General features: G+C 40.3%; 1 protein-coding gene across 2 annotated transcripts in view; it reads left to right on the top strand.

Moving 5' to 3' along the window:
- The first annotated feature begins 432 nt into the window (after positions 1-432).
- Positions 433-17,461, top strand: part of LOC114563914 (galactose-specific lectin nattectin-like) — a 21,821-nt gene continuing 4,792 nt past the window's right edge. The window contains exons 1-5 of one of the 2 annotated variants that reach the window (XM_028590912.1): positions 433-879; positions 1,613-1,711; positions 2,238-2,334; positions 2,628-2,690; positions 8,790-8,867. In XM_028590912.1, the coding sequence (XP_028446713.1) occupies positions 2,628-2,690; positions 8,790-8,867 (141 nt within the window). In that variant the 5' untranslated portion in view covers positions 433-879; positions 1,613-1,711; positions 2,238-2,334. Of the gene's footprint in view, positions 880-1,130; positions 1,216-1,612; positions 1,712-2,237; positions 2,335-2,627; positions 2,691-8,789; positions 8,868-17,461 lie in introns of those variants that run through there. The other variant, XM_028590913.1, reaches the window with a different exon arrangement.

Raw genomic sequence — 17,461 nt, 5'->3', positions numbered from 1 at the left:
AGGAGGAGAGGGGAAGGTGATACAAGGGTGTGACTGTTAATGTCTCTTTTCAACTACGGCCATGCTAAAAGATAATTTAAGGGGGCTGGCTTAACGGAGGTTTTCACTATATGATGTTTTGACATTTAGGTCTAGTTAGAAGGACTTTTTCAGATGTGCTGTTGGTACTTGTGAAACAGTGATTCTCTATATTTGCAAATATAATAAATACTCAAAGACCAAACTTTGGTTTATTTCTAAAAACGTCTTTATTTGTCTCATCGTGTGTTTTTGATGCACAACCCTGCTGCTGACAAGAAAAATTCCACTACACACACTTTAGAGAAAGAAAGACTTGGTATCTTGGTTTCGGGCAAAGCAATAATAACCAGTCTCCTGGTTGACTCAGGTTGCTGACCCAACGTGAGGTTAGGTCAGAGGTCGGAGATGTTTGACGAACGAGACATGTTTACTACTCTACCTCTGGTGGCTAACATCTGACTTCTGGCGAGCAGTATAAATAATCTCTGTCACAACTTCAGCCAGGCTTTAGTTTTTCATTTTCTGTTTCGTATTTCTGCCTCACTAACTCTAATGTCATTTCAGTCTCTGCCACTTCCTCCTGCTCTGCATTACCTGCTGATCCCATTCACCTGGCCTACCCCATCCCCAAACTCACCTGCTCCTTATCAGCTAATCAAGCCCTCAGTATATCACAAGTCAGTTCCTTGCCAGATTGTCTTGTGTGTTACTGCCAAGCTCTCCAGCATTTCTTAGTCTGTTTTTGCCTGTTCTGACCAGTGTTCGAACTATACCGTGGCCATTATTTATACATTATTTCTTCAGCTTCTTCTTATGTTGTCACCCCAGTGGGAGGTGTGCTAACAGGGCTTGCAACAGGTGAATTAGTCGTGCTATTAACGTCATCGCTACACAATTTCTTAGTAAAACCAAAATTAATTAAACTGCCTTGTTTTCTTTTTGCCATGGCTATATGATGCTTACTGCAGAATGGATTTCAAGAACTTTGCGCGCCGATTAATGGCCTCCAGTGTTTATATTTTTCCTGCGAATCTTTGAGTTAACATGTAGCCTACTAAACATGAGTTGAATTTGCACTGCAGCGCCACCACATTTGGTGTGGTGGTGAAGTGCAGTCATGCTGCGTTCATGAGCGTTGGGTAGGCTCAGGTCTACATCCGTAGTAGCCTATATTTTAATTTAACGTCTTTAATGGTAAGAGATCGCACAGGGATTTATAATGAGCGTTGATTAAGATTAAATTACAATGCCACATATGGCAGACACCTTCAGATATGAGAGACCCCCTCAGATTTTTGAATTTGGTGCTTTCATGGGAGCCAGTCCTCACTCTATGGGAGCTCGGCTCCCTCTGGCTCCCACGTAATTCAAACACTGGTTCTGACCCTGCTTGCCTGCTTGTTTTTGGACCTTGAATTCTGCCTGCCCCTCGTCAGATGTTTGTCTGTGTTACAGATCTCCCAGTTTGACCTTGCCTTGAATCTTGTTTAGTAAACTGAACTTTCCTTGCAACTGTGACTGTCTCACTGCCGTTCTATTGGGTTGTTGTCTGCCATTTTGTGAAACCTGACACTCTCTCCGTCTACTTAAGAGCTCCACTGCAACGTTGTGTTGCCGTGATGATCTTAACGTTTTGAACGACTTAGAAGAAAGTTATAAACTCCACTGACCGTGGTCCCTGCAGCAGGAGGTAACTTTATACAATATACAGTATCAAACACATACCATTTAACAGGTACCGTGATCCAGTACTTTCACAGCAATAAGGACACAAGGTCCAAAATCTCATTTAATGTAGTAACGTGTTGCAGCAGTAGTGGTTACTGACATTAATAACACGTTGAACACGTTGGCCAATAAGGGGCCTTACTGTTCAACTGCTTCAGGAGCATTGTCCTTTGTCCTCCCAGGGGCCTTACTATTCAAATAGTTCTGATCCAACGCTGGTAGATTAGTAGTATTAGTACAACCTCATATTATCGTTTTTTAATGTAAAAGTTAACTTTAAGCGTCAAATGACGAGATGTGGAGTAGAAGTATAAAGTAGCATGAAAATGACGTAAAATACAAGTACATTGTGTTGGCTGCAGTACCTCTTATAAGATAAGATCTGCTTTACCTCTTACTGGAAGAAGCTTCGTAAGTGTTTCCTCTTCCATTCTAACATAAAGATATGTCAAGCGATTCAAACAGGTTCTCATGTTTACATATTTCAGATGCAACGGTGCAATGATATATAAAGACATTTTCTTCCAGTGACAGTCATCAGCTTGTTCTTCTCCTTGGTTTCAGCCAGTCAACACCTCAGCAAAGGTATTTATATTTTAATTAATTATCACAATTTCATCTATTTTTAATAACTAATCCTATATTCATCGAATTGACATTATCTATTTTAAGAAAACTTGGTGTATTTAATAATTAGACATTTAAATTATTAGACAATCTATCACATATAAACCATATTTATATTATGTAATACACTTATATCTAGCAGGATGCTTTAATTTGATGAATGGCTCATTAATGATCAGTTGCAGTCATTCATGGTCTGACATTATTTCCTTGTCTGATGTATGTTGACTTTGTTTAACTTCTTTCCACAGATGGCATCAGTCTTTCTGTTTGCTTTGTTGCTCTGTTTGTCCAGCGGACTGTTGACTGCATATGTAAGTACACTCTTAAGAAATAAATCACGAAAATAACAGAAAAAAAAGATCTAGCAGCTTATTATCCAGATAAAGTCTGGGTAATGAGCTGCTAGATCTTTTTTTGTAGCTGAAGTAAAAATACATGTTCTGTTATTTAAAATTCTCTCATGCAAAGTTGCCCAGTTAGTAAACTTCTGAGAAGAAATCTGTTTTTTAATTAAATAACCCTTGTTTTGACACTTTTAATGCTTTTTCTTCATCCTTTCAAAAATGTTTATGCTAGTAAAATTTTTGATGCATTTCTGATGCTTTTGATGCTCGCTAATCCAAGTGCTGGTTAATAATTAATGATAACGGTGTTGTAAAGAGCTCACTGTGTTAGCTAGCATTAATGATATCCTCCAACTAAATTTCACATATGTAACACATGACCAAGCAACACAACATTTTAAACTACTACACATCAAATATAACAGGCACGTTGTTAATTGTCTCACACAATTATCTAATGTGAAATGCAGACCGAGAAAAATCAGTTTGAATGTTCAAATTTGACACATATTCAGGACCCTGACAGACAGGCAGAAGCAAAGTTCTCTTTAACTATTCATTAAAATGTAGGGAATGTTATGTCCTTTCTAACAATGTACTGAGGGAGGCAAACACACATGAGTGAAACACTTGTGCTAGAATATGGCATCGAAATTGAAGATTTAATAGTATTTCCGCAGGATCCTTTATTATCAGACAATTTCTTAATAACTTTTGAATTCCTATTACTAGGGTTAGGCATCGAGAACCCGATTCCTAATCGGAATCGTTTCAAAAATTACGATTCCATCGGAATCGTTTCTTTTATTGGAATCGTTTTGGAATCGTTTGGAGGATTTGGTTTCAAATCCGATCATCACTTTCCAATTTAACGTCCCAAGTTTGGGTTTCTGTTTCGGCTAGGTGCTTGTTGTGTTGCAGCCTTGGAGCCCAGTAAGCGGTGCTCTAGTCTGGCTTTATTTTACGTTGAAAAAGCCCCGTCAAATTGCAACCCACCTTTGAATCAAAATAAAACTTTCCTCTTATTTGTGGAATAAGCATGTGACCCGTTTCAACTCCACCCCTCAAAGAATCGGAATCGATAAGAACCGGAATCGAAAGGAAGAATCGGAATTGGAATCAGAATCGTTAAAATCCAAACGATGCCCAACCCTACCTATTACCTGACTATACGAAATTAGATAAAAGCTTCTACATTAGTTGCCTATCTGATAGTGCTATAGCAAAATTTAAAGAAAATATTCCAACAGCATTTAACTCAATGTTGTGCCTTTTATATAACAATGTTATGTTAACTTTATTCCCTCCCAAATTGTAAATGGTGCTACGAACTGCCTACGGACGACTTTAGACTCTGTTGCTCCTCTCAAAAAGAAGCACCTTGGTATGACTCCCAAACTCGCAAATTAAAAAAACCTCGCGAAAACTTGACAGAAAATGGCATTCCACCAAACTGGAAGAATCTCGTTTGGATTGATAAGAAGTCTGAAAACCTATAGGAAGGCCCTCAGAAATACCAGATCAGACTATGATCTAAGTAGTGACGACTTCATAAGCTTTTTTAATGATAAAATTATAACATTTGGAGATGACTTTCATCACCTCTTGCCCTCAACTTTTAACGGTTCAGCTTTAAATGCAGGACCGCTAGAAAGAACGACTAGACCTGACATATACTTAGACTGTTTTTATCCTATAGACCTTCAACAATTAATGTTAAATGTCTCTTCAGCTAAGCCATCTACCTGTCTCTTAGACCCCATCCCAACGAGGCTACTTAAAGAAGCATTACCCATGGTTAACACTTCATTACTATACATGATTAATATGTCTTTATTAACATGTTATGTACCGCAGTAATTTAAAGTAGCTGTGATAAAACCTCTTCTGAAAAAAAAAAACCTCGATCGTGAGGTCTTAGCCAACTATAAACCTATCTAACATTCCCTTTTCTCCAAGATCCTTGAGAAGGTAGTCGATAATCAGTTATGTGATATTCTACATAGGAATAGTTTATTTGAGGACTTTCAGTCAGGATTTAGAAAGCATCATGGTCAGTGCGTTACAGTTACAATTTAAATAGTTGGTATTTAGAATACAGTTACATTGTTGAAATCAATGGATTACATGACGATACGTCTCTGTTTCACGAGTTTATTCACTCTCTGAATAAATTAAGGCCATTCCGTGCATTTCCCAGAAGTCCCAATATGAAAACAAAAAAATTAGCTATTTGCATGATCAGTTACAATGGAGTCAGAACCGGCACAACAAAGCCCGGGCAGAAATGCCTTTCTATCTTGGAAATTCAAACAGCATTTCACATTATAGAAAGAGAAGGGAGAACGAAATATAACTGTGTAGGCAGCCTCTGCTTGCTAGCAACCAGCCTCCTTTCAGCGTCCAAGTTACTCCACCTCCAACCTGAAGAAGCATTTCTTTTTTTTTTTTTTATTAGCCAAGGGTAGTCGCCTGCCGTAGTTTTACTGGTCAACATGCTATTTTATGGTTGATGTGCGACTTTACATTCTCCCACGTGCTGATTCACTAGCTCCAGAGCTGTTGAAAGACTGACTAGCCCGTTTGACATGTTAGTGGTAGTTTGACTGCGGTTAGAATTTTGTAGTATGCAGTTCGGGACTACAAATACAAAAATCTATCTGCTTGTTCAGGTACACATTCAATTCAATTCAATTCAATTTTATTTATAGTATCAAATCATAACAGAGTTATCTCGAGACACTTTACAGATAGAGTAGGTCTAGACCACATTCTATAAATTCCAAAACCCCAACAATTACAGTAATTCCCTCAAGAGCAAGCATTAGCAGTGGCTATTGTGACAGTGGCAAGAAAAAGCTCCCTTTTAGGAAGAAACCTCGGCAGACCCAGACTCTTGGTAGGCGGTGTCTGACGGGCCGGTTGGGGCGTGATGAACAGTGGTGATAATAGTCACATTAGAAGTCACAGTGACTTCGAAGGTTATCGTGGAAGTTCATGTCATAGCAGGGCACATCCCCCAAACTCCCCAGAGCTAGATTAGTAACAAGCATTTCTGGGACAGGATGCATACAAAAGTAACAAGTAGAGATGAGACAGCTTGAGCTTATATAAAACTGATGACTACGAGGAGAAGCAGTGGGCCGGGTTAGGTGGACGCTTCAACTCCTCGTTCCCTAACTATAAGCTTTATCAAAGAGGAGAGTTTTCAGTTTACTCTTAAATGTGGTGACGGTGTCTGCCTCTCGAACCCCGACTGGGAGCTGGTTCCATAATACTGGTGCCTGATAGCTGAAGGCCCTGGCCCCCAGTCTACTTCCAGAGACTCTAGGAACCATAAGTAGCCCCGCATTCTGGGAGCGCAGTGCTCTAGTGGGACAATAAGGTACTATGAGCTCTTCTAGGCATGATGGTGCTTGACCATTTAGAGCTTTGTAAGTCAGGAGGAGGATTTTAAATTTGATCCTAGATTTCACTGGAAGCCAATGCAGAGAAGCTAATACAGGAGAAATATGATCTCTTCTCTTAGTTCTCGTCAGAACACGTGCTGTTCAGCCAGCTGGAACAGAAGAACACACAAGAATAGGCCTGTTTAGTAAACTGTATGTGATGGCCGCATTCCTACACTTATAAATTGCAATTCAATGTGGAAGTAATCCAGGTATTCAGAATACGTTACTCAGATTGAGTAACGTAACGGAATATGTTACAAATTACATTTGTGGGCATGTATTCTGTATTCTGTAATGGAATAAGTTTTGAAAGTATCCTTCCCAACACTGATCATAGCACAAAGGCGGCACTGGTGAAAATTACTAACGACCCTCTAACTGCTTCAGACAAAGCACTTGTCTCCGTACTTGTCTTACTAGATCTTAGTGCTGCATTCAACACTATTGACCATCCTGTTACAGAGACTGGAACATTTAGTTGGCATTAAAGGATTTGCACTAAACTGGTTTAAGTCCTATTTCTCTGATCTATCTCAATTTGTTAATGTTAATGATGAATCCTCCAAGCACGCTAAAGTTAGCCATGGCGTTCCACAAGGCTCAGTGCTTGGACCAATTCTATTCTCCTTATATATGCTTCCTCTAGGCAATATTATTAGGAAACACTCAATTAACTTTCACTGTTATGCGGATGGCACCCAATTATATGTATCAATCAAACCAGACGAAACCAGTCAGCTAAACTTCAAGCATGCATTAAAGAAATGAAATCATGGATGACCTACAATTTTTTCTGATGTTAAACTCAGACAAAACTGAAGTTATCATGCTGGGCCCCAAACACCTCCAAATCTCATTATACAAAGATATACAGTAGCTACTCTGGATGGTAAAACAAACCTCAAGAACAGCCTTTTTCATCTTCGTAACATGGCCAAAATTAGGCACATTCTGTCTCAAAACGACTCTGAAAAACTAGTACATGCATTTGTTACTTCCAGGCTGGACTATTGTAATTCTTTACTATCAGGCAGGTCAAATAAGTTCCTTAAGACTCTCCAGCTGATCCAGAATGCTGCAGCGCGTGTTTTGACAAGAACTAAGAAAAGAGATCATATTTTTTTCTGTATTAGCTTCTCTGCATTGGCTTCCTGTAAAATCCAGGATTGAATTTAAAAGCCTTCTTCTGACCTACAAAGCTCTAAATGGTCAAGCACCATCATATATTGAAGAGCTCATAGTACCTTATTGTCCCACTAGAGCACTGCGCTCCCAGAATTTAGAGCTACTGTTTCCTAGAGTCTCTAAAAGTAGACTGGGAGCCAGAGCCTTCAGCTCCCAATCTGGGTTCGGGGGCAGACACCGTCACCATATTTAAGAGTAAACTTAAAACGGTCCTCTTTGATAAAGCTTATAGTTAGGGAGTGAGGAGTTGCAGCGTTCACCTAGACCGGCGGGGTTGGGTGTATAGTTCCAGACATGGCGCCCCTTCTCTTCTCTGCTTCTCTTCATAGTTGTTAAATTCATCTACCAACTCTTATTCAAAAATTAAAAAGGCTCAGGTTTGCCTTGCACCAGCTCTTAATTATGCTATTATAGTTTTATACTGTCGGGGGACTTCCTTCCTTTGACATACTGAGCTCCTCTCTCCTCTCTCTTTCCATCTGTGTGCATCCATGTACCAGAAATGCTTGTTACTAACTTAGCTCTGGAGAGCGAAATCCTTGGATTAGGGTGGGACGTAAATCATGGTAGCAGCTGTTGCCGTTGTCCTGCTCCGCACCCTGCTACGTCCTGCTACACCCTGTTTTGAATTGAATTGAAATTTTGTAACCCCACCCACGATTTTTTCCTAAACCTAACCGTCCGTTTTTGAGCACCAGCATCAGTTAAACGTCCCGACCCAGAGCACCAAAAAGTAAAACTCCAGAGGGCTAGACGCTAAAGGAGACCTTTTGCGCCGCCAATACACCTTACCAAGTGCCAATCTTTTTACGCTGGTAGGCCCGTGACAGGGTTTCCGCTGGTAGGGTGGGGATTGCTGTCAGGGGGGGTATACTACATTTAACAACTGAGGGAGTAGGGCTGGGCATTGTTCAACATCTGGTGCGAATTTCGATACCTGTGTACTTGTGTACAGGCTAATATTGAACTAATTAAAATGCAAAGGAATATAAACAAAAGACTTTTTAGTGCAAACTGCATAATGACACAAACCTTCAACATTAAACTTGGTGACTGCCCCACCGGTGGGTGCCATAAAAGTGTCGACGTTCATTGCCCAACCCTATGAGGCAGAAAACAGGACAGAGTAACACAGAGGATATCACTTTTTTTTCTTTTCTTTTTTTGACGATGTAGTTAATGCGGCAAGCGTATGTTGTTTAAGCAGCCGCCTTAGCTGCAAAGCGCTGTGGGAAACCCTGACATATTCAGGATTTTAGCAATACAGAGAAAGTTTATTCAGAACAGTATCTCTGACTCGTTGGGTTGCTGTGAATGTAGTCATGCATTGTCTGTTCTATCTCCACAGTGCTGCAGAGGAACTATGCTGTAAATGAACAGCTGTCGATATAGACTAGTCTGATTGGTTTTGGCGTGTTTGTTCATACAGGGTGCAGCTTCCTGGAGACAGTTTGGCTCTCGCTGTTTCGCTTTCTACATCCAGGCAAAGACCTGGATCGATGCAGAGGTACAGCAGTTACATCTATCGTAACACGTATGCTTAATACCAATGTACTGTAATACTTTACTGCAGTAAAATTACTAATACCACACTGTAAAAATACTTTCTTAGAGTAAAGGTTCTGCATTGAAAGTATGTCAGTATCATCAAGATGTAGCTTATTAAAGTATTAATACAGTTACTAATTAGCCTACATTTACTTTTAGTGTAATATAGTATTTTTACAGTGTGGTATTAGTAGTTATACTGAATTAAATTATCTGAATACTTCTTCCACACCACTGATTAAAAGTATACAAATGTTCCCTTTAAGTGTTAAACTGCCTTGAGATCTGTTAATAATGTGATTATGTTTTGGTTTGGTTATATTGTCTCCATTAGACCTTCTGCCAGACTGCTGGTGGGAATCTGGCTTCCATCCACTCAGCTGAGGAACATAAATTCCTCAAAGACTTAATTTACCAAGAGACCGGTATAGACACCAATACCTGGATCGGAGGATTTGACTCAGTGCAGGTGAGACTTTAATCATCACGCAGGAAGTGATGTCGGTCTCTTATAAGAGCGTGAGGATAGATAGATAGATAGATTGATTGATAGATAGATAGATAGATAGATACTTTATTCATCCTGAAGGAAATTTTAGGCATCCAGTAGCTTAGAGAACCATAACACAACAAACACATATACACACATATCACACATGCATAAAAATAAGAATTGTGCTGACAACCTCCACATTGACCCCTTCAATGGAGACTGGTAGCATGTGTGGCTTAGATCTCCTGAAATCCACCACCTGTGAACAGATTGAAGTAGGTGGGGGGTGCGGTGTGGGAGTTTGGCAGGCCATTGCAGCAGAAGCAGGGCAATCAAACCTGTTGTAGAACTGGTTGGGCTGGTTCGCCCTCACCACATCCCCCTCCACTATGTTATTCTTCTTCTTATAGCCTTTGATAGTTTTCATGCCCTCCCAGACCTCCTTCATGCTTTATTCCTGCTGCTTCTGCTTTACCTTCTTACTGTATTCCTCCTTTGCCTCTTTCAGCTTGACCTTGAGTTCCCCCTGTACGCGTCTCAGCTTCGCCTGGTCCATCTCTTTAAGCGCCCTGTTGGATTCCCATAGGGTACAGATTTGATCATTGGTAAATTATCAAAAGATGTTTTATCAATATTAATAAAGTTATGAATATTGTTTTTAATAACTGTATCAAATCGACAAACAATCAAAACGGGGCACCACCCTGCAAGTCAGGGACCAATAATCAAACTGTGGAACAGTCTCATTTCTGTGCAAATCCTTTAAAAAGGAAATAAAGGAAGGGGGGATTTCGAGCACGGACCTGTTCAGCCAGCAATTATTACAACAAGTACCCAAATAATCACAAGCAACTGCTAATTAAGTATAATAAGATTTATTAACGTCACAATTATCAGTAGCTAATCAATAATCCTTCAATAATAAACTTATATACCTTTATACAATTTCACAACCAAAAACAAAGCAGCATGGACACGTCTGTGTCTGTGTGAGTGTGTGTGAGAGAGAGTGAGTGAAAAAGGAGGGGCAGTGTCGAAATGTAGTTCTAACACAAATACAACTCCAAAAATGGCTACACCTGTGAGCTGCACAAAACTATTTAGCCTCAAGAGGGCGGTAGTGGTGCTGGGTGCATGAGAAGGGGCTGAACAAGCCGGGGGGTTGCTAGGCAACGCGCACGCTTAGCCGGTATGGTAGCTAGTTCCTGTGTTATCTCTGTACGAACGTAAGCCGATTCCACGTGGCTAAACTACAGCGTTAGCTCGGGAGCTACGCGGCTAACCTGTGTCGTGTGTGTGTGTGTGTGTGTGTGTGTGTTAGTAAAAGAAGAAAGAGAAGAAGAGTAAAGGAAAGAGGCACTCTGATCTTAGTTTTCGATAACCACTCCAGTGGCTAACAGCTGATTTACCGCGATTATCTCGCGGACAGTAACTAAACTCCGTGAAAGGAGTGACTTAGCAGGTAGCGATTACAGTTATACCCAGCTACTTAACACAACAACAGTATCGTGATCACTGATACATTCACAGAACAGATTAATAATCACATATGGACCAGTACATGATTACAATCAGATCACATTAATGGCAACAATGGTAGCGAACCCTTTGCTCATTAATAAAACACACTACTTATCTCTGCCCAGACGTAAGCCTCCTTACGGTGTGTTCAGTCCGTTTGTTTCTGTCCATAGATTTCCACAGAAATCAAACAGAGCGGGTCCCTGGTGCTCGTCAGCACCACGGAGAAACTTCCCTCCAAAAAGGCAGCAAGGGGCAAGTTTAGTCGACTTTGAGAAGAAAAACGTTGTTTCCTTCTCACTGCAGATATGGAAACACTGGTGCGTTTTCAAGGATCCACCGAAATAAAATCCACTTTCTCCAGAAAATGGAAGTTTAGCACAAGCGCTTGCGTGCTTCCTGTCAGCAACGTGAGTTGCAAGTGAAGTCAACAGGATTTTGGGTGATCAGGCTTATTTATAGGTCAAGACTCCATGCTGTGTTTATGGTCCCGCTGAACCAATAGGAGGACTCAAAACTCTTGAAAGTTTGAAGACTACAATCTTGTAGTTCTTTGACTTCCTGCCAGCTGTGAGGCTTGTCCCTTCTGGCTGGGACTTTCGTGATAGAGGTGTGAATTAACCAGGCTTTGGAGTTTACATACAGGCCACGATTCCTTTGTCTCTCTGGTCAGCTCAATCTGAGGCCTTTTGGTTAAATCAGGTTTAACCAGCTTCTTGGTCCCCAACAGCCCTCTATTCTTTTTTTTATTGTGGAGGTCCTTGACATCGCTGGTGATCCAAGGTTTATTATTTGGAAAGCAGTGTACAGTTCTTGTGGGAACTACTTTGCCCATACATACATTCAGGTAGTCAGTGGTGCAGTGTGTGACCCCTCAATATCATCACCATATGATTCCTGCAGTACATTCCAGTCTGTCGACTCAAAGCAGTCCCTCAGGGCCTCCTCTACCTCAGGAGATCATTTCCTGAAGGAGCATGTGGTGGTAGGTTGTCTGCTGACAAGTGGAATGTAGTGGTTGTGATCTGATCTCCCCAGCCGTGGCAGTGTATGCATCTCTGACATTTGCATACATAAGGTTGATTGTTCTGTTCTTTTATGTAGGGCAATTAACAAACTGATCATAGGCAGACAGGGTTGACAGAGTTGAGTCCAGTGTAACATGATTGAAGTCCCCTGAAATCACAATGAAGGCTTCAGGGTGCTGAGCCTGAAGCCTCGCGATAGTTGAGTTGATGACATCACATGCAGTTTCAGCCAGAGCTCATGGAGGGATGTAAACACAAACAACAATGGCATGTAATAGCTCCCTAGGTGTGTAGTACGGCCGGAGACTCACCGCTAACAGTTCCATGTCTGGGCAGCAGATAGTTTCCTTCCCCGTCACATGTCCTGGGTTGCACCATTTGGTGTTGACAAAGAGTGCAAGCCCCACACCTTTGTTTTTGCCACTTTGTTTAGGGTCTCTGTCCGCCCTCACAGTTGAAAAGCTGGGTACCTCCACGTTAGTGTCCGGGATGTTGCTTGTGAGCCATGTCTCCGTGAAACATAGTAGGCTGCACTCTCTGTATGACTATATGACACGTTCTTGACCAGCTAGCTCATCAGTCTTGTTAGCCAGTGAGTTCACGTTTCCCATCACACACAAAGGAATGGACGGCTTGAACCTCCATCGCTTCTCCATGAGCCTAGCCTTGACTTTAGCTCCAGCTCTGCATCCTCGTTATTGTCGCCTTAGTTCTTCCGGGATCAGGTAAAATGTGCGGCAAGTTATAAAAGACTAAAAAGACACATGACAGGCGTAGCTACTGAAAAAGGCTGCCACTCTCGTCACCGCAAGTGTTATGAAGATCTTCATAGGGAGGAGGTTGGGGAGATGTTTGGCTCCTACAAACACAGGACTGGAAGAAGTTAAGTAGAAAACACAAGACTTTCACCCAGGAAACAAGTGTGCATGTCCTGGAAGAGTTTTAATCCAAACCACCATCTTTCAATCATTTTGGTTTTTCTAAACTTTACTGTTGTCGCTGCATGATGCTCACTTTTTATCTGTTAAACTCAACTGTAACTCTGAAAGGACCATCACTTCATGGTGATCTGTACCCAGCTAACAGTCACCTTTTCTCTGATAAATGTAACTATAAAGAACGTTAACCTTAGCTATCGTGTGACCGGCAGAAAACAAGGAGGATCCTCTTGTGGCCTGAATGAGTATTACAACAACAAGAACTCTTGATTTCACTTTGACTTTAAAAGATCTTTCTCCTCCAGGAGGGTACGTGGATGTGGACTGATGGATCCAAATTCAACTACAAAATCTTCAACGGGGCAGCCTGACAACGCCGATGCCTTCACAGGGGAGAACTGTCTTGAGATGAACTTCAATGGTTAATAATATATTTAAAACATCTTATCGTATGTTGCAGTCTCAATTATAAAAGTTTAACATTAAATGTAATTAATTGGTTGTAAAATCTCTCTACAGGAAATAACTGGAACGACAGGACTTGTAGCACTCAATTTTATTTTGTGTGCTCCAAGAACCTGTGTGTGTAACTCTACCACACCATCATGATGCCTCTCCAGCTCACCTATAATCTCTATCATTGATTCACTTTCAGTTTGTTCAGCAGACAGAAACAGCTCTCTGCTGACAGATGACTCACTTTCACTTTTATCTGATTTATCTCTGAGTTATTATTTAGATTTATAGAAATCATGTGTGTACACAAAATATAAAGTTCCCTTGAGCAGACGTTAGCTTAGCATAAAGACTGGAAACAGGGGGAAAAGGCAAGCTTAACTTAGCATAAAGATTGGAAACAGCTAGCCTGACTCCTTCCAAAGGTAAACCTGTCAGACATGAGTGGTGATGATCTTTTTATCCAAAATGTCCAGATAGAAAATAAAAGTGTATATTTTGTCAGACCTTTCTGTGATACAAGAGGAGAATGCAACTGTAATAACACTTCATAATAACTAAGATACTAATACTAATACTAAGATACTAATCCAAAATGTGCATGATCAAAAACTGCTTTTTTCACACACACACCCTACATATAGTGGCAACTCTCAGACAGCTTGAGAGGTGATTTAACTGTCAGAAGGGTGAGAACCAATCCAAAGCATCAGAATAATAGCATCTAACTTTACTGAACAGCTGTGGCTGGAAATGGCAAAAGAAGACATTGTGCACATGAAAAACAAATTAATATTATTCAACATATGGCCGAGCTTTTTACAGATAATATTCATCTAACTCCCAATGTAATCATGAACATTTTCACAGTAAACTGTAATTTAACCAGACATTTTTATCCCAGTAACTGTAACAAATGTAGATTACATTTACCTTTATTAACTCTGGTACATGTAACTAGTTCCTCCCCAACACTGTTTAAAAGCCAACAGACAGACGGTGATGTGTTAGCTCAGGGTCTCCAGCAGAGGGCAGACATGTTGTTTTATAGATCCAGCTGCTGAACCTCTGGATCTGATGATGGTTCTGCCTCTCAGTCAAGGGTGGAGGTTTGGTTTACACATTGATGGGGGGGACACATTATAACTGGGGGGTCTGGGGATCGTCCTTCATAAAATATTGTCTGTCAAACACTTCCTGTCCTGCATTCTGGTGAATTTTGATGCAACAATTTATGCTGCAAATGTCTTTATGTATAAATTATGGAAATTATTATTCTCCTTTATTGTTCAAAAAATTCTTCACATTCAAAACATCACACATGTTTCAGGATGTGTTATTTTAGGATTCATGAACATGTCAACAACTCTGTTAGAGAGTGAGACCTTGTTAAAGCCAGAAGCTCCAAAGTTTAAGTCTACATAAATCTGTCTTTATTTTTCACTTCTTGTTCTTTAACCCCCAATGCTGCAAAGTAGACACAGTTATTGTTTTCCATACATGTTTTGGGGAGTGGATTCTTTCATATTTTCTGAGGTAGACAAATCTACGTCTTGTAAATATTGGGGGGTGGGGGGGACATACCCCTGCATCCACCCTGAAATCTATGCCTATGATCTCAGTGGATCATCTCTGTCACACTGCTCACCTCTGATGATCAATAAAACTTTATCATCATTATTTATTGATATTTTCCACACACAGAAACACATTAAAGGTAAACCTCAGACTGAACTGATGCTGTGACAGAAACAAAGTGACGATGCTCCGAAAACAAGATTATTGTTTTATGGCGGTCTTTGTATTTTTGTCATTTTGAGTTTGAGGTCATTTTGTGTCTCTTTGCTGCTGTTTTGTGTCTCTTTATGATTGTTTATGTCTCTTTGAGCTCTTTTTGTGAGAGTTATAAAGAGTTATACGGCTGCACAATATATCGTAATAGAGATAGATAGATGTTTATTGTCATTGTACAATGAAAATCTGTTCAGAAGCTCTCCATCAGTGTGTATACAAAATTTTATAAATAGAACAAAGTAAGTAAATAGAACACAGACAAAGGCAGCTAGAAAAAATATGAATGAAAGCAAAATTCATACAAGGTATCTTAAATAGTAAAACACCAGTTTTTGAAAACCTTTAAAACAGTGTTTAATATAAGTTAGCGGCACAAAACGAGTTGTGCAAAACAGCGATTCAAGTTCTTTTGGAAGTGTCTGTGTGTGTGTGTGTGTGTGTGGAGACCTTTTAACATTAAACTAGTGTAGGGGGGGATCGAGGGGCCATGCCTCCCCAGATATGTTTGGCCGTAATAGCCCACATTTGGTGGCCTCGGGCACATTCTAATGCCACTATGCCATCATATAACTGATCTTTATTATTGCGTATTTAAATGAGTTTTCCTCTGTATATTTGAAAACATTTTTATTATATGTAATTTTTTTATTGCCCATATCTATATGAGTCTATCAATCAACTGACCCATACCGAGTAATGTGCACACACGCCTACTTATGGTGCGTTCAAGCCAAATCAGACGTGTTGTACATGTGTGTGTTGTAAGCCCAAGTGGCTCTGTTTATGGATCAGTTTGTTTGGGAGTAATGTATGAAATGTTGAAATAAAGTCAACAACCAGCATCCTTACATATGTGTTCTGATGTTCCAGGTGTGTTAGTGCTGAGTGGAGAGCTGTTGTAACTGCATCATCTGTTCATCTGTTGGTCCGATATGCAAACTGATGTTTATCAAGATCAGCAGGGATGGCAGCCTTTATGTGGGGGAGGATCAGTCTTTCAAAACCCCTGGCAATGATGGGGGAAGAGAAACTGGTCTAACAACATAATCACATTGACACTCAGAGACTTTTTAGTTATTTGAAAGAAAATATCAGCAGAAAACTTTGCTTTAAAATGTAACTGTCATTTTTTTAGTGCTGCCTTTTATATTCAATGCAATGTAAATTTTTTTCAATAAAAGAAAGGTAGAAATTATTGCCTCTCCTTTTTGAAATTCAACAAGCAGTTTGTTGTATTTTAACAGTGGGTGGGGTTGCTAAATGTACATTTCAGTAACAAACGGGACAAGAACAGAACACAAACCCTGGACTCCTGTGTGAAAGAGAAAAACCTCAAAGTTCTTCTTTAATCATTGTCTATGTGTGTAGAGGCCATCTTCCTTCCCCTCAGTTGGCAAACCGCTCAAACCTGCATGTCGTGTGTTCAGCAGGGATGCATGTGAGTTTTATCTGTTTAAAACACCAACACGGATATGATATTCCTGTTGGCGTGTTTAAACAAGCCAAACAAAACTCACATTGAGGACGAGTTGGTTTTGTACAAGCACAGACTGTGACTGTGTCCTAGCAAAGTTTTCTTGTCTTTGTTCCTTGTTCCCCTGTATGTGTTTACATACTGACTCTGGTTATGGTGAATACTCTTAAGGAAAGACTCATTTCACATATGTGAAGGTTTTTGGGAGCATTTAATGAACACTCAATGGAGGAGGATTTAGGATCACACAGTACAGTGTGGGTGCCATCCCAACTCTCTGAAGTTCCTGTCTTCCTGAAGGTGTAGTTAAACATCCAACTGGATGGCGTTAAGTTTAGCTAAACCTTCAAAGTACCAAAGATATTACCGTGCCCAAATATCTCAGCACAAACAAATGTGTTGAGTTTAGTTTTCTCTATGGCCTTGGCAGGGTGAACAGCTCTGTCTTATCATACAGTGCTACATCTCTCGTCTTCTATGGAAGTATTGCTCAGCCTGTAGAAGTTATGAGGTTATGTTGGTCACTGGCCTGCATGGGACCCGGGTACCACTGTCTCAGACCAAAGATATGTGACGAGACAAATTGAAACTTGCAACTGTTTGCAACGCACGGGTCTGCAGCGCTCTAAAAACTGCGGGTTAGCACCAATGCGTCGAGATGAGGCAATGTATCATCTCCATAGCAACGACTCTTTGTACTTCCGTTCTAACTTCCTACTTCCAGGCTTTTTTGTAGCTGGATAAATCATTTGTTGCGTCTAAATATGAATAAGGATAACGTTAGTGATAGTGAGATGCTTGCTACAGTTACATTTTTAATGATGAATCAGCAAAAAACACGTTTTATTT

The sequence above is a fragment of the Perca flavescens genome, chromosome 11 (assembly GCF_004354835.1).
Source record: "Perca flavescens isolate YP-PL-M2 chromosome 11, PFLA_1.0, whole genome shotgun sequence".
NCBI lineage: Eukaryota > Metazoa > Chordata > Actinopteri > Perciformes > Percidae > Perca > Perca flavescens.
The sequence above is the reverse complement of the archived record's forward strand: the minus strand, read 5'-3'. Positions and strand labels throughout refer to the sequence as shown.